The sequence below is a fragment of the Neoarius graeffei genome, chromosome 11 (assembly GCF_027579695.1).
Source record: "Neoarius graeffei isolate fNeoGra1 chromosome 11, fNeoGra1.pri, whole genome shotgun sequence".
NCBI classification, from domain to species: domain Eukaryota; kingdom Metazoa; phylum Chordata; class Actinopteri; order Siluriformes; family Ariidae; genus Neoarius; species Neoarius graeffei.
In genome coordinates, this window is record NC_083579.1 from 11668289 (window position 1) to 11695913 (window position 27625).

The 27625-nt window shown below is 43.4% G+C and overlaps 1 protein-coding gene across 2 annotated transcripts in view; it reads left to right on the top strand.

The window, feature by feature from the left end:
* abch1 (ATP-binding cassette, sub-family H, member 1) overlaps positions 1-27625 on the top strand; it is a 124373-nt gene that overhangs the window by 3425 nt on the left and 93323 nt on the right. The window contains exons 1-4 of one of the 2 annotated variants that reach the window (XM_060933419.1): positions 15191-15260; positions 16425-16573; positions 22294-22453; positions 24782-24936. In XM_060933419.1, coding sequence (XP_060789402.1) covers positions 16443-16573; positions 22294-22453; positions 24782-24936 — 446 coding nt within the window. In that variant the 5' untranslated portion in view covers positions 15191-15260; positions 16425-16442. Of the gene's footprint in view, positions 1-15190; positions 15261-16424; positions 16574-22293; positions 22454-24781; positions 24937-27625 lie in introns of those variants that run through there. The other variant, XM_060933418.1, reaches the window with a different exon arrangement.

A 27625-nucleotide genomic window follows, 5' to 3' on the forward strand; every position in this document is an offset into this window, starting at 1 on the left:
TTTGTTGTGCCTGCAGGATGTCATGTAGACACACCCCTTATTTTGTACTAAATTATCAATTAGCATAATAGTAATACACAGACAAAAGTTTGAAACTGTCACACAATATCCCATTGATTTATTCAATTATTTGCTTTTTTCATCACTAACGTAACATGGAAACATGTTTTTTTTCTTTACTAGTTTATTTTTACAGTGACGATATCATTACTTATATCACATCTGAACAAGTTGCAGATTTACACACTGTATTAAAATGTAATCATTCTCACAACTTAAGGTTAAATTATATTTTGATTACAACCAGGTCAGGGGCGCTGGTGTTGCAGGAGCCGCGCTGTGTGCTGCTTCAGTGTCTGGTCTTGGCACTCTACACACTCCCTGTACGCACACTTCTTTTGCCATATTCCGTCATCCCGACCACAGGTCAGGAGATCGATGGCATGGTAGCCATGCCTGATGCGAGCAGCATTGTTTATCCTTCCAGCGATTGGCATTTAGGGTGCAAAGCTTCAGGTCAACGTTTGTACAATATTCACACAGACACATTCTCAGCCGCCAGTCTTGCCGTGGATAAACGTGCCTGGGTTTGCACTTGGCGAAGCGAGAGAAGCTGACCTTTGTTGACCCTGCTGGTTGCACGGCAACAAAGTCATCGTAGACTTCTCTCAAGGGCTTCGTCAACAGTCATGCGGCCTGGCCGGTTTTTGATGAGTCAAGCTTCTTGTCAGGGATGGGGCAGGAAACACTTTTGTAATATTCCTCAATCTCTTTTTTCATCTTCTTCTCTCGTTTCTTGTGTTTTGATGCAGCCAGTGACAAAATGCGCCTCCTGCTGACTGCTACGATGCTGCTCCTCTTTAGCAGCTCGAGTCAATCTAGGTTGCTCTGGCTGCTCTGCTTTTTTTCGGGCTCTCATCGTCTGCATCCGAAGCCTGCTTTGTTCTCTCTGAATGGCCTGCACACACACACACACACACACACACACACACACACACACACAAAAGTTAGCTTTGTATTTGGCAACTTTTCAACACATTATGATGAATAACCCTGTGACATAAAAATGAAACTTGTACTAATTGCAATATTCAGGTATGCTTCGCTTCATTCACTTATACTGCCATACACATATTCTTATTGACAAATACACTACCGTTCAAAAGTTTGGGGTCACCCAGACAATTTTGTGTTTTCCATGAAAAGTCACACTTTTATTTCCCACCATAAGTTGTAAAATAAATAGAAAATATAGTCAAGACATTTTCTGGCCATTTTGAGCATTTAATCGACCTCACAAATGTGATGCTCCAGAAACTCAATCTGCTCAAAGGAAGGTCAGTTTTATAGCTTCTCTAAGGCTACGTTCACACTGCAGGCTGAAGTGACTCAAATCCGATCTTTTCGCCCATATGTGACCTGTATCTGATCTTTTATTGACAATATGAACGACACAGATCCGATTTTTTCAAATCCGACCCAGGCCGTTTGGATATGTGGTGCTAATTCCGATTCCTATCCGCTCTTTTCATATGCGACTTCAGTCTGAACCGCCAGGTCGCATTCATCCGACTTACACGTCATCAACAAGCCACAAACGTCACTATTCTGCGCTGAAGTAGGCGGCGGGTCTCTCAAAAAAGTTACAACAACATGGTGCATAATCACGGGCGCAGATAGAGGGTGGGACGAGTCATATTTAAATTCACCTCGTTCGGTCCCCCCTACTTATAGGGAGGAAAAAACGTCTATGCTGTCTTTCTTTGCATAAGGCAAACCTCACGGAAAAATCAAAAGACTAATTACCATTCGGTTTATTGAGGTGCACGGCAGTGTATACATATAGTTGCAACAACTCACATAAAACAAAACAAAGACTGATATTCGGTTGGTTGAGCTGCGCAGACTGCACAGGTTGCGAGCTCGAGCTTGGTTGCTATGGTTACTAACAACAAGTTTGACAGGCATGTTGGGGTTGGGGTTGGTTTGCTGGCAGCTTTGTCCCCCCCCCAGTTTTTTGTCCCCCCCCCAGTTCAAAAAACGTATCTGCGCCCCTGCGCATGACATCAATGCGAGGGACGCTTCGGGCTGTGAAGGTTCTGAATCTTCTCAATGGAAGGACGCAGAGGTTAGGGAGCTGATTTCCATTTGGGGGGATGCAGCTATTCAAGCTAGATTGGATGGGTCATACCGCAACCGGGCGGTTTTACTTCCGTAAACACTGGCCATGCTCACTGCGTGTGACGTCGTCGTATCCTGCAGTGCGCATGCGGAACACTTTTAGGTCGCTTTTCGTTCATACTGAGGATCACATACAAGTCGCATATATTTGTTAATGTGAACGACCTCACAAAAAAATCGGATTTCACAAAAAAATCGGAATTGAGCATTAAGCCTTGCAGTGTGAACGTAACGTAAAGAGCTCAACTGTTTTCAGCTGTGCTAACATGATTGTACAAGGGTTTTCTAATCATCCATTAGCCTTCTGAGGCAATGAGCAAACACATTGTACCATTAGAACACTGGAGTGAGAGTTGCTGGAAATGGGCCTCTATACACCTATGGAGATATTGCACCAAAAACCAGACATTTGCAGCTGGAATAGTCATTTACCACATTAGCAATGTATAGAGTGGATTTCTGATTAGTTTAAAGTGATCTTCATTGAAAAGAACAGTGCTTTTCTTTCAAAAATAAGGACATTTCAAAGTGACCCCAAACTTTTGAATGGTAGTGTATAGAGGATTTCGACGTGACGTCACAGGTCACGTGACGCCCCGGTGTCCGCCATTTTGAAGGTCAAGCTAGCTAATGTCAACAACAGTAGCTGGTATGTTACTGTAGCAATGTTTACGTTCAGTCATTTGGATGACTGTTAAAACCTTTCAGTCTCAAGTTTTTCCTTTACTTTATTTACTAGTTTACTGAGCTAGCGCGCTCGGGCAGGCTGGGAGCGAGCACGCTAGCTCAGTAAACTAGTAAATACAGTAAAGGAAAAACTTGAGACTGAAAGGTTTTAACAGTCATCCAAATGACTGAACATAAACATTGCTACAGTAACATACTAGCTACTGTTGTTGACATTAGCTAGTGCTAACAGCTAGCTGCTAGTGCACTGCTACAACTACACCGACCCTAATAATACAGTTCTTGGTCATTGCCTGGTAACAGCAAATTTATAACGGGCCATGTCTCAACAGACTAAGAAGTTATTTCAATGACATTTAATAACATTTTGTTTATCCTGAGGACCGAAAGTAAATGAAAATGTGAACAAACCTTAGCTGTAATAAGATGGCGACCACCAGCTCCAGGGACGACCCGCTGATGTAGGCATGTTACCCAGCCTGGTTTTTAACGACATAGGTATACAGATCATGTGGGCCGAAGTCAGGTAAAGACGAGGGCTTCGTGTACTTCCGTACGTCAGTGAACAATCCTGGTGGAAGCAGGTAAACGTCGTTCTCTAAGCCTGCTAACCTCAATTTTTGCAAATACCTCTCCCTCTGCTCGCCCTGTAAATGCCCTATGTCGCTGGATAGTGAAGGTGTTTTCTGCATCTCGCTCCTTTTTCTTTTATGTTTTTTCCCTGGTATTTCCCACACGCCTGACTGCAGGTCAGGAAGATCACCCGCGCTGCAGCGCTGCAAAGCCAGAAAAAGATAGCCTGGTAACGTGTACGGATCACGTACACCAGCATCATTGATTTTCTGGTGATATCGCTTCTTACTCGCGTCATCTAGGCCGGATAAAATACTCGACAATGAGACTTCGTCATGATCAACAGTGTATCGCTACCGGTAGTCGCCATATTTGTGACAGTCAAAATGGCGCCGTCTACTTGTTGACATGGCAACGGTCACGTGGGTCGAAAACCTCTATATCAACAATAGACCAGTGACATGCGGTGAGGTTTGTGGCTAGTGAGGCACTGACTTTTTCAAAATCAGATTTTCAAATATGCACCAAAATATTTGCCAAATACCGATTAGTTTCATATCTCATAGCAGCATTCTTTACATAAGGTACATTTGAAGGTACATATTTGGCCAAGGAAGAATGAAAAATGAATGGCGGTTCAGTAGCCTACCTCCAAAAAACACCACGGTGGACCACACAGGCCACACAGCGGGTACCATACACAGAGCAAACACATGAACCACAGTGCTACAGACAGAACAGGCCACACAGCACCACGGCCGGTGCCACATCCATCCATCGCAAGGCACAGCATCACGGCGGATACTCTCTCTCACACACACAACGTCGTGGCTCAGGTGGCTAAGGCGCCATACCATAAATCTGGGGACCCGGGTTCGATTCCGACCCGAGGTCATTTCCCAATCCCTCCCCGTCTCTCTCTCCCACTCATTTCCTGTCCTGTCTCTACACTGTCCTATTCAATAAAGGTGAAAAAAGCTCAAAAAGAAAGTCCAACTTTGAGAAACCTTTCAGTTGAGCTATTACATCCTCCATTGTTGCAGTCAATCGGAACAAGCCAACAACAAACCAAATTAAACTTTACGTGACCACCAAACAAGAATAACTGAGCTCACGTACGCCCTCTGCGCTGCGGCAGAGCTACTGCCTGCCTCACCTCATGTCTTTTCAGTGCGGCTTTATGTCAAATTGTTAACGCTAAATAAGTGATACACATACGTAGAAAACATTACATATTATAAGGAAAGTGAGGACATATTATACACATGTCTACAATGTATAAAAAACATTTTAATACAGCATTGCGTTGGTAGCATACACAGAGTAAGCAAAAGGCACGCGCTCAACCCAGTTAACAAGGGATTGCGCAATCTGACGTGAGGCACGGCTTGGTGCTGCCTCACGTCGCTGCATATTCGCTGCAATTGAATAGGAAATAGGCAAATACGGCGATTTTGATCGCAAAAATGATTGAAATTATTTGAATCATACAGAAATGGCATATATAGCACAGATGATTGGACAAATCTTTATTGTTATCATTATTTACATTCATTACATCTCATGATGGGGCGGCACGGTGGTGTAGTGGTTAGCGCTGTCGCCTCACAGCAAGAAAGTTATGGGTTCGAGCCCCGTGGCCGGCAAGGGCCTTTCTGTGTGGAGTTTGCATGTTCTCCCCGTGTCCGCGTGGGTTTCCTCCGGGTGCTCCGGTTTCCCCCACAGTCCAAAGACATGCAGGTCAGGTTAACTGGTGACTCTAAATTGAGCGTAGGTGTGAATGTGTGTGTGAATGGTTGTCTGTGTCTATGTGTCAGCCCTGTGATGACCTGGCGACTTGTCCAGGGTGTACCCCGCCTTTCGCCCGTAGTCAGCTGGGATAGGCTCCAGCTTGCCTGCGACCCTGTAGAAGGATAAAGCGGCTAGAGATAATGAGATGAGATGAGATGAGACATCTCATGATGGCTGGATGATGACCGGTGAGGCCCTGCCTCACGTGCCGCCCCTGACCGCACGTCAGTGCAATAGACGCATTTGCAAAATATGTCTAATGCACACTTTGATTTAGGTTCTTGTAAAAAATGTACCTTCTTTTCTTCAGAACAATTTTTTCTGGAGGCTTTTGTTGCCTCTCTGCCTCTTTGGATATATTCAGCCCATCTCTCAGGTTCATTTTGTTTCAGTCGGTCTTTCCAATCGCGTGTCGCCTCAGCGGCAGTTTTCCTTTTTTTGGGCGGTGGGGGTGGAGTAAGGCTCGGAGTGTGTGTCTCTAAAAGACGTACAGTATCCTTAGCCTTGAACTATGGCACGAAGCCATTGACCTGATTAAAAGTAAAACAGCTTAATGATTTTTATTAGAAAATTTTGAATAAACTTCGAATCAATCCACAGGTATTGAAGGTTGTTTTAAAAAAGTATCAAGATAGTTAATTAAAACAAGAAGTGGTAGCAATGCGTGTATGAAAGCTCATCTGAAAGATTTAGTACAGTCACAAAGCATTCTCAATCTCATCTCATCTCATTATCTCTAGCCGCTTTATCCTTCTACAGGGTCGCAGGCAAGCTGGAGCCTATCCCAGCTGACTACGGGTGAAAGGCGGGGTACACCCTGGACAAGTCGCCAGGTCATCACAGGGCTGACACATAGACACAGACAACCATTCACACTCACATTCACACCTACGGTCAATTTAGAGTCACCAGTTAACCTAACCTGCATGTCTTTGGACTGTGGGGGAAACCGGAGCACCCGGAGGAAACCCACGCGGACAACATGCAAACTCCGCACAGAAAGGCCCTCGCCGGCCACGGGGCTCGAACCCGGACCTTCTTGCTGTGAGGCGACAGCGCTAACCACTACACCACCGTGCTGCCCGCATTCTCAATCTTCACAGAAAAATACTAATTACAGCAAATTATTCCTGTAACATTCTTGTGCATGCTAAAATATATCGGCATTAAAAATTTGATGTCATTACAATAAGAACTGATATTAAACTGGACATGAAGAAAAAAACTTAATTTTCCCTTTAAGGTGGACTTCTGCATTACTTTCAAATGAGCGAAAAAACATTTCGGCAGCACTTCCCCTAGATTATTCATTTCATAAACCCCCTTTCCCCCATCCTCAGTTTGCCAACTGGCAATACTGCCCCCACACTAAACTAATCTTAAATAGTTCCCAAACTATTGCCTTTTTAATTTCATTAAAATAGATATATCTCATCTCATTATCTCTAGCTGCTTTATCCTTCTACAGGGTCGCAGGCAAGCTGGAGCCTATCCCAGCTGACTACGGGTGAAAGGCGGGGTACACCCTGGACAAGTCGCCAGGTCATCACAGGGCTGACACATAGACACAGACAACCATTCACACTCACACCTACGGTCAATTTAGAGTCACCAGTTAACCTAACCTGCATGTCTTTGGACTGTGGGGGAAACCGGAGCACCCGGAGGAAACCCACGCGGACACGGGTAGAACATGCAAACTCCACACAGAAAGGCCCTCGCCGGCCCCGGGGCTCGAACCCAGGACCTTCTTGCTGTGAGGCGACAGCGCTAACCACTACACCACCATGCCGCCCAAAATAGATATATATTTCACAAATATAAACTGAAGTCCGGCTAATCCCCTCCGGCTCATCCCGATTATCAATTAGTGTTTATCCCCAAAACATCCCCTATTTAACAGGCCTGTGTGTATTTGGAACTTGTGTGTTTCTTTCGGATGCCTCCTGGTCGCCTCTCTGGGGAGGTGTTCCAGGCATGTCCCCCCGGGAGGAGGCCCCGGGGAAGACCCAGGACACGCTGGAGGGACTATGTCTCTCAGCTGGCCTGGGAACGCCTCGGTGTTCTTCCCGAGGAGCTGACCGAGGTGTCTGGGGAGAGGGAAGTTTGGGCTTCCATGCTCAGACTGCTGCCTCCGCGACCCGGCCCCAGATAAGCGGAAGAAAATGAGATGAGATGAGATGAGATGAGATGAGATGAGATGAGATGAGTGTTGTTTATGTATGCCATCAATTTATGTAACTGTGTATTTGACTTTCATGGTCTAACTTAATTATCTGTTGGGGAAAGAAATAAAAATACATCACTCACCTTACAGAGAAACTGCACAGAAACTTCCATGACCAAGCTTAAGTGACGATATGTGATGTTGAAACAAAGAGAAGAAAAATAATATAGTAACTGTTTTTGTAAATACTAAAATATAAAAAGTATTTAAACACAAGATATTTCATCAACATATATAAAGTAAAATCTATGAAATCTCAATGTCGATGTTAGAAATTAGAATCCATCACAAGTGCAACAAAGAGGCATCAACATACCTTTCCAAATTACGAAAGTGACCAGAATGATAATCATGAAGCTCTGTAGCTTTTGCTTGTCTAAATATGGCCAACATTCAAGATTATCATGACTTGCATGAGGACCTGAAGCAGTCAGCCACACATACTTGTAAAAAAAATCCTCTCACTTGCATTTTATGATAGATAGGCTCACTCTCGTAATAAAGAAGCGTGATCTCAGACAGCCGACCACTTCTGTGTTACGAACGTAAGTCGGATCGTTAATTCCACAATCGCTCACAATTAATATCAATTCTTCTCAGCTCATCCTGTGATTATTATCACTTCTGTTAGGAATTGAAACACTCAGCCATATTAAAAAAAACCCCAAACATACTCATTCACTCTTTATGGTTTATAAGTTCCCTCTCATAATAAGGAAGCATGATCTCAGACAGCTGACCACTTCCGTGTTCCGAACGTAAGATAAAATCGTTAATTCCACAGTTGCTCACAATTAGTATCAATTCTTCTCAGCTAACTGTGTGATTATTATCATTTCTGTGAGATACTGAAACAGTTAGCGACATATTTTTTTAAAAACTGGACGTAGATTCTATCAAAAGTTTGATCTAAGTTGACCATGGTTGCAAAATATTGGCCAAAAATACGCAAACACTGCGAAATATGAAATTAAGATAAAAAAGAAACATTCTATTGCCTTATACTCCAAGACTAAAACAAAATAAAACTGTCAAAACTCACCTTTTCAGCGATAACGTCCGAACAGATCACCCGCGTAACAGAAAGACCGCAAATGGAAGCACGATCAACTTCTAACTGTTGGAGTGGAAAATTCCATTCTATACATGCAAATTGTTAATGCGTGTCCTTCCACGCACACAGATAACATGCTACGGTAAAAAATAGACCACAACTCATTTTATAGCTCAGAAATTCATACAAGACCAGCTACCATCGTAACATATTCTGTAAGAAACATATTCTATACCTAACTTTCAGCTTTCGTTTTAAAAAACAAAATCGCAGATTTATAACTAAATTTTTATATGGCGTAATGATTTTAAGTTACTACTTTTGGTGAGGTCGTGACCTTGACCCTGAGGCTTTCCGTTTCGATAAAAAAACACGATCGTATTGGTTTTGGGTATGCGGAAAACAGAGTTACGATGGTGATCAAATATTTTGCATGATGTTTTATTACGGTTATGATTATTCTGTGAGCGCACCAATCCTTAGGTGTATAAAGTTACAACTTAAAATACAATTAGTGATAACTGTAGACTTTTCAGTGGACTACAACTTTTTAAGGGAATGCGATGTAGTCAACCATTTATCATGTCCCAGATCAAGCCGCCATTTTTCCACAAATTTGCAGAATTTTTGCCAAATTCTGAATATTCACATCAAAGATTTAGTTTTATCTGTATTATTTCTTTCATCATTTTATTTCAAATTAAACCCAACATCACCATTCAAAACCGTATAGTTTATTGACTGTGAGTATATTTAGTGGGGGACCCCCACAGTACCCAGTTTCTGAGACAGACCCATTAACTAAAATCAGGCAGTTGAGCAGTAACGTTAGTCCAACACAGTATCGAAGACGCTTTCACATAAAGGCAGCAACAGCCACCGTCAAATGGTGTGGGTGGAGTCTAGTTCTCGGACTCAACTCAAAATTTTCTTCAGTGACTCGGACTTGAACACTGGGGACTCAAAACTGGACTAGGACTCGAGGTTTAGTAACTCAGCTACAACACTGGTAGAGCCACAGAACTTTCACATATAATAGAACAGATAGTGCACCGAAACTTCATACACAAAACTCAACTTCAAAAAATATGCAGATACTACAGTTTACTTTTGCACTGCAGTCTTAATATAATTTGTGTTCAAACCTTAAAGGTAGACTGCCTTTCAGAGTTTTCAAGTGTCTCATCTCATCTCATTATCTCTAGCCGCTTTATCCTGTTCTACAGGGTCGCAGGCAAGCTGGAGCCTATCCCAGCTGACTACGGGCGAAAGGCGGGGTACACCCTGGACAAGTCGCCAGGTCATCACAGGGCTGACACATAGACACAGACAACCATTCACACCTACGGTCAATTTAGAGTCACCAGTTAACCTAACCTGCATGTCTTTGGACTGTGGGGGAAACCGGAGCACCCGGAGGAAACCCACGCGGACACGGGGAGAACATGCAAACTCTGCACAGAAAGGCCCTCGCCGGCCACGGGGCTCGAACCCAGACCTTCTTGCTGTGAGGCGACAGCGCTAACCACTACACCACCGTGCCGCCCCCGTTTTCAAGTGTAGGTCATAAAATTAATTTTCCCCGACACTCAATTATTTTTGTTTAGTGGACCGAAAGCTACTGAATTCTAATCACAGACTTCCAATTTTATTATGTTTTTTTTTTAAATAGAACAATTAATGAATTTGTCAGTCCTGCATGCTGTGCCGCGTGCACTTGAAGGCGCGCCTCAGGCTGCGCGCTCGCTGAGTGGACTCCAGCATGTGCACTGTGAACAAGGTGCACCTGAGCTCAATTAAGGAACTATGTGTTTGCCTAGGCGGAACAGTGGTGTAGTGGTTAGCACTGTCGCCTCACAGCAAGAAGGTCCTGGGTTCAAGCACAGCAGCTGACGAGGGCCTTTCTGTGTGGGGTTTGCATGTTCTCCCCATGTCTGCGTGGGTTTCCTCCGGATGCTTCGGTTTCCCCCACAGTCCAAAGACATGCAAGTTAGGCTAATTGGTGGCTCTAAATTGACCGTAGGTGTGAATGTGAGTGTGAATGGTTGTCTGTGTCTATGTGTCAGCCCTGTGATGATCTAGCGACTTGTGCAGGGTGTACCCTGCCTCTCACCCATAGTCAGCCGGGATAGGCTCCAGCTTGTCTGCAACCCTGCACAGGATAAGCGGCTACAGATAATGGACGGATGGATGGATGTGTTTGTCTATTTAAAGGAACAGTCCACCGTATTTCCATAATGAAATATGCTCTTACCTGAATTGAGACGAGGTGCTCCGTACCTATCCGAGCTTTGCGCGACCTCCCAGTTAGTCAGACGCAGTCCGACGCACTGTCACTCCTGTTAGCAATGTAGCTAGGCTCAGTATGGCCAGCGGTATTTTTTGGGGCTGTAGTTAGATGTGATCAAACTCTTCCGCGTTTTTCCTGTTTATATGACTAGTGATATGAAAAAAGTTCAGTTAAAAAAATTGAAACGTAGCGATTTTCTATGCTATGGAAAGTCCGCACTATAATGACAGGCGTACTAACACCTTCTGCGCGCTTCGGCAGCGCATTGATATCTGAGCTCTGTATCAATGCGCTGCCGAAGCGCGTAGAAGGTGTTAGTACGCCTGTCATTATAGTGCGGACTTTCCATAGCATATAAAATCGCTACATTTCAGTTTTTTTAACTGAACTTTTTTCATATCACTGGTCATATAAACCTATGTAAACAGGAAAAACGCGGAAGAGTTTGGTCACATCTAACTACAGTCCCAAAAAATACCGTTGGCCATACTGAGCCTAGCTACATTGCTAACAGGAGTGACAGTGCGTCGGACTGCGTCTGACTAACTGGGAGGTCGCGCAAAGCTCAGATAGGTACGGAGCAGCTCGTCTCAATTCAGGTAAGAGCATATTTCATTATGGAAATACGGTGGGCTGTTCCTTTAAGGACTATTTGCAATGCAGGTGCATCAGCAGTATCACGATACGCAAGTACGCATTACCAAGCCTTTCTACCCATTGTCTTGATTTCCTGTTTCATGATCCTTGTGCCTGTTTCTCGTTCTTGTCCTTGCTGAGCCTTTGATGTACTGTTTGCTCCTCGACCGACCCTTTTGCCTGTATTCTTATTTTTGATCTAGCCTGCCATTTTGGATTGTTTGCCTGTGTGTATATTGTCTCACTGTATATATTCTGCACTTTATTAAACTGTATACTTTTGCACACACATCTGCCTCCCTCACATACCTGACAGAATACTTCGCCTTACAATGGATGTAGCAGAAGGTTTCCAGTACTCCATGCCACGCCACTTCCAGAATTTCGTATCTCAGCCTCTCGCCTTGTTTTTCTGCCAGCGTACCGGTGCTTACACTCCTACACCCTACAATGGAGACTATCACCCATGTGGATACAGCATCCAGTGTGGCATCTTTTATGCAGACCTTGAGGAACCCAAGCCTCCAGAACCCATCTGGGTTACATTCATGATTTCCTGGCTGACTGGACGAGCATGCCAATGGGCCGAGTTGAGATTAGAGCACCCATGCCTCCGGAGCTCATAGGAGTTTCAGGTGATGCTCTGGTTTATTTATGAGTTCTTAGAGAAGAACTCCCATAAAAATTTTTCGGAGGGGGCTTTCACGCCTGAGGCCGAAGCAGCTGCAGTAGAGGAGGCCGTTGCTCTAGAGCGCCTCCTGAAGGCCGTCACTCCAGAGCTCCCTCCAGTGGCTGATGTAGAGACAGCAGAGGAGGCTGTTGTTCCTGAGCCCCTCTTGGAGGCTGTCTCCCCTGAGCTGGTTTCTCAGCTAGAACCAGCACCTGAATTAATGCCTGAATGTCTGTATCAGATGTCTGTCTAATGTCTAATGTCTGTATCAGAACCCATGCCTGAACCTGAGCCAGTGCCAGCATTCGTGCCAGTGTCAGCATCTGTTCCTGTGTCAGTGTCTGTTCCGGCGCCAGAACCAGCGCCTGCTCCAGAACCAGCGCCAGAGTCGGTGCTAGTGTCTGCTCCAGAACAAGTGCCAGAGTCAAACCCAGAGTCAGTGCCAGTGTTCAAAGCCAGAGTCAGTGCCAGTGTCAGCTCCAGTGCCAGAGTTGGAGCCAGAGTCAGCGCCAGTGTCTGCTCCAGAACCAGTGCCAGAGCCTGTGTCAGTGTCTACTCCAGAACCTATGCCAGCGCCAGTGTCGGAGTCAGCTCCAGTGCCAGAGCCAGCATCAGAGCCTGCGTCAGTGCCTACTCCAGTGCCAGAGCCAGCGTCAGAACCTGCGTCAGAGCCAGCACCAGAGTCGGCACCTGCGCCAGCTTCAGTGCTGATGCCAGAGTTAAGGCCAGAACCTGAGCCTGTTCCTGAACTTGTGTCAGAGGATGTCAGAACGACCTCTGCTTCAGCCCGCCATGAAGATGTCTGTGTCATCCCATTGCCAGGTCCTAACCAGGACCAAAGCAACGCACTGACAGAGCTCAAGCCTGTACTTGAGCCAAGTCCAGAGTTTGAAAGAGAGCCAAGTCCACAGTCTGAGCCAAGTCCACAGTCTGAGCCAAGTCCAGAACTCGAGTCATCCCCAGAGCCTGAGTCCTCTCCTGAGTCCGAATACAGCCTGGAGCCTGAGTTGAAGCTCGCTTCCTGCTCTGAGCCCAAACCAGTTCCTAAAAAGCTCGAGTCATCTCCTGAGCTGGAGCTAGAGTCATCACCAAAGCTTAAGTCATCTCCTGAGCTCGAGCCCAGCCCTACATCCAAGCCAGTTCCAGAACTCCAGCCTGAGTCGTCTCCTGAGCTGGAGCCAGAGTCGTCGCCGAAGCCCAAATTGTCTTCGGAGCTTGAGCCCAGCCCTGAGCCCAAGTCAGATCCAGAGCCCAAACCTGAGCCAGAGTCCAGCCCAAAGATCAAGTCATTGCCAGAGCTCAAATCCAACCCGGTGTTTGAGTCCACCTTCAGTTCTGGATCCAAGCCAAGTCCGGAGTCGGAGCATAATTCCGGCCCAGAGCCCAAGTCAAGTCCCAAGCTCCAGCCCATGCCTAACCCAAGTCGTGTCCTGAGCCTGAGCCCGGACCCCCACCGTGGCCAAGTAAGATGGGTTTTCGCTCCCAGTGGGAGCTCTTTGGGGGGGGTTCTGTCAGTCCTGCATGCTGTGGCACGTGCACCTGAAGGTGCACCTCGGGCTGCGCTCACGCCGAGTGGACTCCAGCACGCGTGCTGTGATCAAGTCGCACCTGAGCTAAATTAAGAAACTATGTGTTTGCCTATTTAAGGACTGTGCTGATGCATTGTGAAGTATTATGATACGCAAGTATGCATTACCAAGCCTTTCTACCTATTGTCTTGATTTCCTGTTTCACGATCCTTGTGCCTGTTTCTCGTGCTTGTCCTCACTTAGCCTTTGATGTATTGTTTGTGCCTGAAACAATCCTTTTGGCTGTATTCTCGTTTTTGATCTAGACTGCCGTTTTGGATTGTTTGCCTGTGTATATATTGTCTCACTGTATATATATTCTGCACTTTATTAAACTGTATACTTCTGCACATACATCCGCCTCCCTCGCATACCTGACAGAATTTAGGGCCATGTGGCCCTAAATTCTCCGCTATTTTTTCCTGCTTCACCATGACCCAATTCAAGATACTGCATCATGCATTACGTGGTGGGCTTTCCCCGTTCATGCAAGGAAACATGAGAGGAAAACGGAGGACATGAGTGTGCAAATGAAACATGAAAGACCGACTACAGTAACGGAAAGCGAGAAGAAAAGACGTTATGTTATATGTGAAGGAAAGGAAACGCAGGACCAAACTAATAAATATTGGCGCTCAGTGAGCACCTTGGTGTGATCAGCTGTTCATTTAGCAACAGAATGATGGAACTGTCAGTGTACAGTTAAAGGTAAACCTGCGCATGCGCACAAACACACACACGGACTTCCTCTGTCTGCTTGACTGCACAAAGCGAGCGATTTCATGCACATTATTTGCTTGGGAATCCCCTCAAATTAAATAACTTCCCAGCCACAGAATGGCCTGATATTTTGTGAGATACTACAGAAATAAATATCTATCACAATGACCAAATTTCAGAACGAACTAAATTTCACCAATTTTATGAAATCGGAAGGCCGTCTAGCTTTAAAAAATAGCCAGCATCCAGCATGTCACCTCAGTATACTCTGTACACACAAAAGGAGCTGTTTGCAAGCCAAAAGCGTCGACTCATTGGTGAACTGAGTCAAATAACCCGATTCACTGAACAGAGCCAGATTTCCCATCACAGCAGTATGCTCTTACTTTGGTGCTATTCTCAAAATAATGATGAATATCAATTACATATTTGGGAATTTCGCTACGCTAAGTGCTGTTTTATATACTTTATATATTTACATATGTATTTATAACACAGGGATTTTTTAAAATCAGTTCATCAGGTTTAGAATATGTTTCGTGTCCCTCATATGACTCCCTGTTTCTATAGAAACAGTAACATTTATAACAAGAATGAGTGCATTGATATGAACCTATGCTATGCTGCATAATCATAGTAACATGAAAGTTGGACATAATAAGCTGAATGTATTGAATGTAATGTGCTGATACATTGCCTAATTGTGTCGGAGGTAGTCATGCTGAAATCGGGGTGTGTCAACACTCTGAACCAGTTTAGTCACTGAAAGTTTTATTCAGAGGAAATGCAGTCAGCTGACTGTTCACTTGATAGATGAGGTAGCATTGTAAAATAAAAACATCTGCCAAAAATAAGCCACCTTGGTGAGTGCATGTTACAATTTACAAATTACATCATACTTTAATGTAAAAAAGTAAAAAATAGAAAGATTTCTAAACGTAGAAGGGAAAATGGGGGGGAAAACATTCAGCAGGACTCGGTATTGAACGGAGAGGTCAAAAACCCTGTGGTATGCTCATTTTATTTCCACAAAGGTAAGAATTAAAAAAAAAAAATTAATATTAAAAAATGCATTTACATTTGGGGATCCTTCGGAGCGCATTGTGTCCGTATTTGGGACCCAGTCATTATGGGAAACACTTGATGCTGATTTGAGCACAATCAGCACACACTGTAAGGACACAGAGGCTTTGTGAAGTATGAGCATTATCACTGTCACGCTTGTTTCTAGCCATGTTTATGACTCTGCTTCCGATTTTCGTTTGTGTGTGTGTGGTTTTTTTTGTAAAGATCACGCCTGTTAATAAACACTCTTCCTGCACTTTGATTCGTCTACTGCCGCATACCTGGCAATACGTCACAAAGTCTCTGTGAAAACAGTGTGCTGATTGCGCTCAAATCAGCGTCAGGTGTTTCCCATAACGACTGGCACGTGTGCAACGCGCTCTGAAGGATCCCCGGATGTAAATGCAATTTTTTATATTTATTTATTTGGAATGCATACCTTCGTGGAAATGAAATGGGCACCATTGGGTTTTTGATCTCTCCATTCGACACCAAGCCCTGCTAAATGATTTTTTCCCCCCATTTTCCCTTCTGCGTTTAGAAATCTCTCTACTTTTTACCCCTGATGATGAATTACTTCTGGTAAATAAAAAAAAAAAATCTGATGTCTTTGTTTCGTTCAGAACGATTTGCACATTCAAAAACGCAGCAAAACCTTCCCATACCAATCAATAACAATTAACTCTGCTGAATGAAGCACAACAAGCGTGTCCCCTGTCATGGCGGTGTAGTTACCATTGCTATGAGGTCACGTGATGGTGCAAAGCCTCTATGGAAATGTTTGGTTTGCTTTTTTTCAATGTTTAAAATCAGAAGACGATTTCAGTCGCTGTGCCGTTTCCCGCCTCTTATTTCCATCAGGATGACATTGTTCATGTGAGGTGGCCTTGTGCATCAAATCACATTAATATCATTTCTGGTGTGTGTGTGTGTGTGTGTGTGTGTAATATATATGTTTGTAGAGTGGTGGTGTGTGTGAGATGATGAAGGCAGATCTGGAGGATGTGGAGGAGAGCTGCAGTTCAGCTATTCAGTGTCGGGACGTGTGTCGCTCCTACGGCAAGCTGCGAGTCCTCAGCAGCCTCAATCTAACTGTACCTCAGGGCCAAATGTGAGTATGGATCCTTCTCTCTCTCTCTCTCTCTCTCTCTCTCTCTCTCTCTCTCTCTCACTCACACACACACACACACACACACACACACCCAAAATTGAAAAAAATGTTCAAAACTAATCTACAACCCCGACTCCAAAAAAGTTGGGACAAAGTACAAATTGTAAATAAAAACGGAATGCGATAATTTACAAATCTCAAAAACTGATATTCATCTCATCATCTCTAGCCGCTTTATCCTTCTACAGGGTGGCAGGCAAGCTGGAGCCTATCCCAGCTGACTACGGGCGAAAGGTGGGGTATACCCTGGACAAGTCGCCAGGTCATCACAGGGCTGACACATAGACACAGACAACCATTCACACTCACATTCACACCTACGGTCAATTTAGAGTCACCAGTTAACCTAACCTGCATGTCTTTGGACTGTGGGGGAAACCGGAGCACCCGGAGGAAACCCACGCGGACACGGGGAGAACATGCAAACTCCGCACAGAAAGGCCCTCGCCGGCTACGGGGCTCGAACCCGGACCTTCTTGCTGTGAGGCGACAGTGCTAACCACTACACCACCGTGCCGCAAAAAAACCTGATATTGTATTCACAATAGAACATAGACAACATATCAAATGTCGAAAGTGAGACATTTTGAAATTTCATGCCAAATATTGGCTCATTTGAAATTTCATGACAGCAACACATCTCAAAAAGTTGGGACAGGGGCAATAAGAGGCTGGAAAAGTTAAAGGTACAAAAAAGGAACAGCTGGAGGACCAAATTGCAACTCATTAGGTCAATTGGCAATAGGTCATTAACATGACTGGGTATAAAAAGAGCATCTTGGAGTGGCAGCGGCTCTCAGAAGTAAAGATGGGAAGAGGATCACCAATCCCCCTAATTCTGCACCGACAAATAGTGGAGCAATATCAGAAAGGAGTTCGACAGTGTAAAATTGCAAAGAGTTTGAACATATCATCATCTACAGTGCATAATATCATCAAAAGATTCAGAGAATCTGGAAGAATCTCTGTGCGTAAGGGTCAAGGCCGGAAAACCATACTGGGTGCCCGTGATCTTCGGGCCCTTAGACGGCACTGCATCACATACAGGCATGCTTCTGTATTGGAAATCACAAAATGGGCTCAGGAATATTTCCAGAGAACATTATCTGTGAACACAATTCACTGTGCCATCCGCCGTTGCCAGCTAAAACTCTATAGTTCAAAGAAGAAGCCGTATCTAAACATGATCCAGAAGCGCAGACGTCTTCTCTGGGCCAAGGCTCATTTAAAATGGACTGTGGCAAAGTGGAAAACTGTTCTGTGGTCAGACGAATCAAAATTTGAAGTTCTTTATGGAAATCAGGGACGCCGTGTCATTCGGACTAAAGAGGAGAAGGATGACCCGAGTTGTTATTGGCGCTCAGTTCAGAAGCCTGCATCTCTGATGGTATGGGGTTGCATTAGTGCGTGTGGCATGGGCAGCTTACACATCTGGAAAGACACCATCAATGCCGAAAGGTATATCCAGGTTCTAGAGCAACATATGCTCCCATCCAGACGACGTCTCTTTCAGGGAAGACCTTGCATTTTCCAACATGACAATGCCAAACCACATACTGCATCAATTACAGCATCATGGCTGCGTAGAAGAAGGGTCCGGGTACTGAACTGGCCAGCCTGCAGTCCAGATCTTTCACCCATAGAAAACATTTGGCGCATCATAAAACGGAAGATACGACAAAAAAGACCTAAGACAGTTGAGCAACTCGAATCCTACATTAGACAAGAATGGGTTAACATTCCTATCCCTAAACTTGAGCAACTTGTCTCCTCAGTCCCCAGACGTTTACAGACTGTTGTAAAGAGAAAAGGGGATGTCTCACAGTGGTAAACATGGCCTTGTCCCAACTTTTTTGAGATGTGTTGTTGTCATGAAATTTAAAATCACCTAATTTTTCTCTTTAAATGATACATTTTCTCCGTTTAAACATTTGATATGTCATCTATGTTCTATTCTGAATAAAATATGGAATTTTGAAACTTCCACATCATTGCATTCCGTTTTTATTTACAATTTGTACTTTGTCCCAACTTTTTTGGAATCGGGGTTGTATTTCACACACAACACACCTGTTCTGTTATTGTCCAATAATGTTTTTACTTTGCATCAGGAATTTGAATAATTCATTATTTTGAGGATTTTTTTTCTTTCCTCTACGCAGAGATAAAACAGCGAGTTTGTGCATCCGTCCAGCACAAAAACAGTGAATTAAACAAAAAAACCTGAAATGTTCTCACTTTTTGAGATAGGTTGAAGTTTTATAAATATGTAAAGCATGTGTAGTTTAACACACACACGTGCACTCAGACACTTGGGACACTATCTATTGCTTCATCGATGTATAACTCCAGGCACAGCTCTGAGCTAAATAACTCATTCACCCTCTGCGGCACACACACGTCAGCTTCTTGCATGTCCTCCAGACTTGTCTACTGGTCACACCATGTTTGCACGCAAGCTGAAAAATGTGCATGCACAGACACACGTAAGGACTCAGGGAGCGGCGTGTACTTGGACTTTTCATCTTGTCTCCGTCCCAGTGTCCGTTTTTAAACTTCACACAAGTTTATATCGCACTTTTCACCACCATACAAGTCAAGTCAAGTCAACTTTATTGTCAAATATGCTATACATGCTTGACATACAGCACAGATGAAATTTCAGTCCTCTCTGACCCATGGTGCAAACAAGCAATGCAATAAATAAAAATAGAATAATTGAAAAAACAAACAGTTTAAACAGTAGATAAGAACTAGACATAGACTAAACAAACGATATAAACAGTATAAACACTCTAGATAAGAACTAGACATAGACTAAACACTCACACACACACGTAAATTGGTGCAAATAAACAGTCAAGGGCACTTGAGGTATAGCAGGTAAACATGAAATAAGCAGTATAAACAATAAACTAATAGCTGTTAAGGTGAGGTAGTGCGGAATAGTGCAAATGAGCGAGGTAAAGTGAAATGTGCAGTCCCTGAGTTCAGTGTGTTAATGAACGTTGAGAGTGTGTGTGTGTTGGGGGTGGGAACTGTGAGGGTGACATATCAGATGCTGAAGGGGGGGCAGGGGGTGTGCGGGCAGAATCTGTGGCAGGGGTCAGAGGGGGAAGGAGGGGCAGAACAGGGAGGGAGTTGAGCCTCCTGACCGCCTGGTGAAAGAAACTGTCCTTGAGCCTGCTGGTTTGGCCCGGACACTCCGCAGTCTCCTCCCCGACGGCAGCAGGCTGAAGAGACTGTGAGATGGGTGGGTGGGGTCACCTGCAATCCTGATGGCTTTGTGGGTGAGGCGGGAGTAGTAGAAATCCATTAGAGAAGGAAGAGAGACACCAATGATCCTCTCAGCTGCTCTCACGATGCGCTGCAGAGTCTTGCAGCAGGACACGGTGCAGGCGCCGTACCACACGGTGATGCAGCTGGTCAGGATGTTCTTGATGGTGCCTCTGTAGAATTTGTGCATGATGGGGGCCAGGACTCTTGCTCTCCTCAGTTTGCGGAGGAAGTACAGACGCAAAGTGAATAAGTGATATATTTTTCAACATGAGAAGATAAAGTTCATATCTTTGCACCACCATGTAATGTTCTTTATATTATATGGACGCATCCGCCAAAAAACCTGCAAGTTAATCAAAAGCATTTTCATTTTGACAACTTGCATCTAGTCAGTGGGAAAACACTGGGAGTGACGTCATCGGAGTGAAATATCAGGAATTATTCTATTCACATTCACTGGATACGAGCCATCAATCGTGCACTCTGACTGGCTACTCGACTACTAGGCTATCAGCTCATATACCATAAGTAGAGAAAAACAAAATGGTGGAACGTGTTGCTGAACCAACCGAGGACGAAATAAAAATGCTACTCGAAAACAAAACCACCAAAAATATAAAAAAAAAAGCAACAAAATATGAAATGGATGTATTTGATGGTAAGAATGTATTTTTCCCCCCAAGAATTATTATTATAGCATTTTTCACAAGTTGCTACTGCCATTTCATCGGTTTGTTTATGTTCTTCATGTTTAAGCATTAAAATTTAGTGAATGTTTTTTAGACTGGTTCAAAAGCTCAAAGAAGTTTGAAAATTACATCATGCAAAAAATAAAAATGCTCGGTTTCTCAAAATCCAATGAATGTGGACAGAATAAAACAGTTATCCCACTCAATCTCGTCGTACATGGCTTATAGACAACTTGGTGCTCCGTGTCTCATCGGCTATCAGCTCATGTACGACTCGATTTCATGGAATAACTGTTAATTTTTTTTTCGCAGTCCGGTTTTCATCAAATCCTGCGCTCTGATTGGCGGGCGAGCGGGTCCGTATCCTACGATATGGACCCCAGTTACGGACCCCAGTTACGGACCTTTGGCGACTCGCTCGTTCACAACAACAAGAAACATAGTAGCATTTTTTGTCAACATTTATCTTTTTTTTTTTTTATAAGATTATCAAAAATCTTGTAAATTTTTGCCAGCATTTCTCAGGAGAATAGCATTAATTTTACAGCATGGATAGCGATAACGACAGTGTTCACAGCGAAAGTGAGTTTTACTACCCTGAGGAAGAAGAAATAAAAGAACACATTTCAGGAGAAAGCTAAAAACCTGTAACTGTTGCTAACGCTGAGCAAAAACATGGCTGAATCCTAAATGACTCAATTTTGTATAAATAGGGGACTACATAGGCGGCAAAATGTAGTTTTTTCCTGCCATGGAAGTGCACTTGTCTACCGAGGAGGAAGCCATTTGCATTACAGCTGTGAATGAGGATTCAAAATGGCGGCTCGGCTCGGTTTTCCCTTCCGGGCGCTCTCGTTTTCTGTTAGAATTTGGTAAAGAAAAATATAAATATATTATTTACCAGCTTAAAGTCGGTCCGTATGGTGAAATACCGTGACCTCGGCCTTAAATACTGACCTCGGCCCAGAGGGCCTCGCTCAGTACTTTCAAGACCTCGGTCACAGTATTTTATGATACGGACCTCCCAGCTGGTAAATAATATATATGTCACTCAGATCCGTGATGTATTTTGTATGAAAAATGTGAGTTTTTCAACACGAGAAGATAAACTTCATATCCTCAAGCCAACGTTTAATTTTCTTTTTAGTATATCGACACATTCACAAAGAAAAAGTACCCAAATTTATCAAAACAATTCATCAATTGACTCACGAGTGAAGATATTGGAAACTATGTTACTCAGTGTCCCAGATGTAGCTCGTATGAAAAATACAAGTGGTGTTTTTTTTTCCAGAACTCCAGTATAGCTCACTTTAGGTGAGTGCAGAAATCCAGCATATTGTCTATTGGGTTGAATTCAAAATCAGAAAGTCTAACTAGTGAATAAAGGTCCAAGGAAAGGAACAATGAAACACAGGTGGAACTAAAAAAGCTCAGAGGCTTACATAATGACGAAATTCACACTGCAACAAAGACACACAGAGACAGACTAATTATTAGAAACTAAAGCAGGAAAAGGTCAGCACACACGAGATACAATGAGGAGACAAACCAGTGACAGGGTGGGGCAGAGACGAGACTCGATATTACAACAAACTGCAAGCAAAAATGCACATGGAGGGAGATAAACCCAAAACAAAAGAGAGCGTTTCACGAATATGAGTTTAACTTTAATACTCATGTTTTTATCAGTTACGGCTTGCTGGGCCCCAGCGGTTGTGGGAAGACCACTCTGCTGAAGTGCATCGTAGGAACTCTGAAGATCTCTCGAGGTCACATCAGCGTGCTCGGGAAGCCACCAGCGTTCCCCGGACATGAGGTGCCTGGAAAGATGGTGGGATACATGCCACAGGTGAGACCATTACCATGCAAAATACACACTTCTCTTTTTAATGCTTTAATTATTTTTTTGTTATTTTTTTTTAATATTCTTGTTTTCAACCTCTCTGGAGTTTTTACAAATCCGTATGTACAGTATGGAGTTATTACAATTTTAGTAGGCCTATCATTATCATCACTGTTTTTATGCCATTTAATTAAAGGTGCTGTATGTAAGAATTTTAGTTTAAAAATGATCAAAAAAAATCTGCAGAAATAAGTTTTGACATGATGTCAAAGATGTCTGTGTGTGGTGTTGCAGAGATATATATAGTAGTAAAGTTAGCATGCTAACCAGCTAGCCCCGAGACAGGACAGGTCATCTGTCTCGTAATACCACTTTGTACCTCAAGAAGTGATAGTGAGTCACTGTAGCATCCACTCTGCCCTCAGTCTCACATGAGAGGATGAAGAAGAGGGACATATGCACGCGATGTCACCGTAGGCAGAAGTCGCTGCGGTTACACCCCACTGAGTGGCGGAAGTACTAATGCGTGTGCATTGATGTGAATGTGCACTAGAAACAAATGCATTTTATTCCACAGAGATATTCTAAATGTTATGTTTGTGTGTGGAAGCTAACCTAAATGAAGAAATGCATTAAAACACTTCATACACACAATTAACACGTGCACAAAAAATAAACAAACACGTAAACTGATATGCAAGTACACACAAATCTTTTTAGACTGACAGATATACATTTTTTCTGGTTAAACAGGTAATTGTAGATTAGTGCTTAAAGGTCCCATGGCATGAAATTTTCACTTTCTGAGGTTTTTTAATGTTAAAATGAGTTCCTCTGACCTTCTTAAGTCACCCCAGTGGCTAGAAATTTCATAATGTGTAAACCAAACTATGCCCAACATTTGAGAATGGCACGTCAAAACGGCGCGTTGATAAGCTCTTCCCTTTACTACGTCAGCAAGGGAGATGATCCCCACGCCCCCCCTCTGGATTCCCACCCACTGTATGGATTGCCCCGCCCAGTTGTAGTGAGGAGACCATAGAGGACACAACATGGCACCACCTAAGCGAGCGAAACATGGAAATTGCGCTGTACATGGATGTGACAACACAGAAAGGAGTCTGTTTTTACTGCCGACGGGAGAGCCCCTGAAGACGCAGTGGCTTAATTTTATTTACTTCAATAATACGCCGTCGAGTCTACCTAAGACGGTGTATGTTTGTCGGAAGCATTTTCCTGAGGGATGTTTCCACAACTTGGGACAGTACAGGGCAGGTTTTGCACATCAACTGTCACTGAAGCCTGGGTCCGTACCAAGCATCCCTGCCGCATCAGCCTCAAACACCGAACAAGTAAGTGTATAACTGTTAAGTCGTTTTGCCGTGTTTTAAAATCGGTGCGTTAGCCTAGCAATGGCTGCATTAGCTGTGCAGCTAACCGCTTCCTGCAGTTAGCCAGATAATCTGCGCTACAAAACTAAAGCGCATGCAGCATGCTCTGTTCAACTGAGTTTAGTCTGGAAATTGACTGTAACTTATGAGCTTATGTTTGACTATTGCTCCGCAATGCATGTCTTCTGTTGGATAAGCGATATGTTGCTGTAGTTGCTGCTTCTATCCTCTTTGGTTATGGAGTGCGTGTTCAAGCCTAGGGTATTATACGTTCGTAAACTACCACTCCGAACACTCTCACTCTCTGTTCTCTGTGTCACGTTGAGTTTACGAAAGGAGTCCGAGGGAGAACGGGGTTTTGTCTTAGCAGCGTGGCTACAGGCGCCGATAGCAGCAAGTATGTGTGTGCGCAGCTTGGTCAAGCCCCTCCCCCTCACCCCATGGCCCGCCCCCACCCTCTACCCTTCCCCGCCTCCTGCTTCTCATTAGCAAAACGACGCACTGGGAAAAGCGCTGAAATGGGGCTTTCTCCCAGGAGGCTATATTTACGTGCCGAGGGTTCATTTCGAGAAAGGCTGCGGATATAACATCCGGAAGCCTCCACGAGTCCGTTTAAAGCATCAACAAACCACCATGCCATGGGACCTTTAAGGTTTTGTGGTAGAAGGTTGTAAGTTCAGTTTCTACACTATATGGCTATTTATCTTGCGATGTTGGATATTACAAAGCTAATTCATCCTTTAGATGAATTCCCTTTCTATTTCATATCCAAATCCAGTGAAACAAAAATCATTTATAATTACAGCATTAATGTGTAATTTAAGGATGTGTGTATGAATGTGCAGTAAAGTCCGCATGCTACTGGTGTGTGTGTGTGTGTGTGTGTGTGTGCGCGCGCGCATGTTGTAACTGCTTATGTGACCGTTTGTCTCCCCCATGGTAGGATATAGCGCTGTATAATGAGTTCACCATCAGCGACACACTCTGGTTCTTTGGCCGAATCCACGGCCTCTCGTCCAAAGAGACGGTGGAGCGGATGAAGTTCCTCATTGAATTTCTGGACCTGCCACAGAAGAGTAGCCTCGTCAAAAACCTCAGGTACAAAGGATTCATTGAGTCAGGTTGATTTCAGTTCCGTTTAGTGTATCTAAGTGGGTTAAATATAAACCACAGTTGTAGTTCCTATGAGGCTTGGTGACGTTCAGGAGTTGTAATTTGTGAAATGCTCTCAGGAAAGGTTTCTTTCTTAAAGCATGCTTGTTTTGTTGAGTTTAAAACCACATTGTGCAATTCTGAAACTTTAAAACTTGTGGGTCCAGTTTTTTTTTAAATTTCCAACTGTTTTTATGGCCCTGATTGTGCTGAATGTTAATTTTAGATTCTTGTATATTAGGGGTGTTAATGTCACTATCTGTACCTGTATCTGTTTAGTGAACCAAATATCCATATCTATCGAACTACTTGCCTGTTAACCAACCTAACCAGCCTACCTACCAATTGAACCTACCTACCCACCAACCAAACTACCTACCTACCAAACTATCTCCCCACTGACCAAACTACAAACCTACTTACCAACCAAACCAACCTACCTGTCTACCAACGTACCCACCCACCCACCAACCAAACTATCTACCTATCTGCTTACCAACCAAACTACCTACCCACCAACCAAACTACCTACCTACCAAACTATCTCCCCACTGACCAAACTACAAACCTACTTACCAACCAAACCAACCTACCTGTCTACCAACCAAACTACCTACCTACCCACCCACCAACCAAACTACTTACCTACCAAACTATCTCCCTACTGACCAAACTACAAACCTACTTACCAACCAAACCAACCTACCTGTCTACCAACCAAACTACCTACCTACCCACCCACCAACCAAACTATCTACCTATCTGCTTACCAACCAACTACCTACCAATGAACCAAACTACCTAACTACGTCCACACTGACCAAACTACGGACCTACTTACCAACCAAGCCTACCTACCTACCAACCAAACTACCTTACTACCTACTTACCAACCAAACTACCTACCTTGAGCCATTTGGGTTGTAGGTAGTGTTGAAAGCCAAGGTGTGTAAGAGTATGCCATCCCTCCGACTCAGAACTCACTCTCATGGGCTTTCATGGGCAAGTGGCATGGCGCAATTTAAATTTGTTCACCTTATACAGCAGTCTCGAGTTCACGAGTTCAGAGCCTGATAATGCCATACCCATCCATGGGTCAAGGAAGATAAATTGGTGGTGCTCTCTGGGTGGGACAGTTAACATACCCTCTCGGTGCTGTCAAGCACAGAGACACTCGTCAATTGTAGGTGTCTCTAAACTCATGTATGTGGAAGAGGGCCGACAGCGCTTCCTTCCAAGTTTTCAAGATACATATCGAACCAATCATTTACTATTTGTCCATCATTATTATGCCTTGTTTTGTTCGCTTTTTTTGACCACTTCGTAGATCTTTAATCTCTTTTAGTTCTTAATTTTAATGCTAAGTTACACTTAGACACATAATCCAGTTGATCAGGATCTGTTGCAGTCACAGAGCATTTGAACAAGGTGTGTTCAGAAGCTGTGTGTTTAATAATCATTGAAAGACTTTATCACTATCTATAGGACTGTTTATAAAATACTGTATTAAAAAGTTATATTTTCCATCTCAAAGCTTTTTCAATGTATAAGTCAGTAGTATGAGATCAAACTGTTACTGTAAATCCCTTCTGAACACGTCAAGTACACCATATTTAGAAATAGCAGCCGGGAACAAAGACACATTGTCAATGTTTTGCATACTCTGCTCTCTGAAGCATATCACCACGTGACCCAGTTTATAGAATGTTTTAGTCAGGTTTAGCGTTTAGTTCATTCTTTTACGAGCAAATAAAAGTCAGTTATGAAAATTGATTCGAAATACAGTATGTCAGAGACAGTTGTTTGGGTTTGTATTTAATAAGTATGTTTATTAAAGGCAAGCCAATGCTCATAATCCAGGGGCACAGGCAGACAGAGCTATGGAGGGCAAATAATCCAGAATTAGGTCACACAGGCTGTGAAACTAAGCTCTGACTTGCACAGGAAACAACAATATTTCCCAAAAACACAAATGAAATCCAAGGTAATGAAGGGAACAAGGAACAGGTGAGAATAAAGTATGGGCAGGAAAAAGAAAACAGGAAAACACTGAATATATTAGAAACATGGTGGTGAAATCGGGACAGAGTGTGTGTGACAGATTAATATTTGACATTGTTAATGTGGTGTTGGATATTTAGTGTTGGGAATTTTTGGACAGTAAATCCATCTTTTAGTTGTTAATCGGTTGATAATCGGTTGCTTACGGATTGGGTTAGTAATTCATTGATAATTTGTTGACATTAGGTTGATTGTTTTGGTCAGTAATTTGTTGTAAATTTTATTTTTGGCTGGTAGTTTATTGATAATTAATTGTTTATTTGTTAATCACTAGAATTTTTAGTGACGTGCAACCATCATGTGCGTTACTTGGTATTTCTTTGCAAATGTATTGTTTATTTGGTAATTGGATGACGTGTTTGTCTGTACTGATCATCATCTCGTAGTTCATTGATCATTTGTTGGCAATTAGTTGATAATTGGTTGATAGTTGAGGATTCTGTATTCTTGGTGGTCATTGGTTTGTTGTCAATTAGTTGATAATTGGTTGATTTTTGATTGGTAGTTGAGAATTTCGTATTCATGGTGGTCATTTGTGGTTGATTTTTTTTTATTGGTAGTTGAGAATTCCATA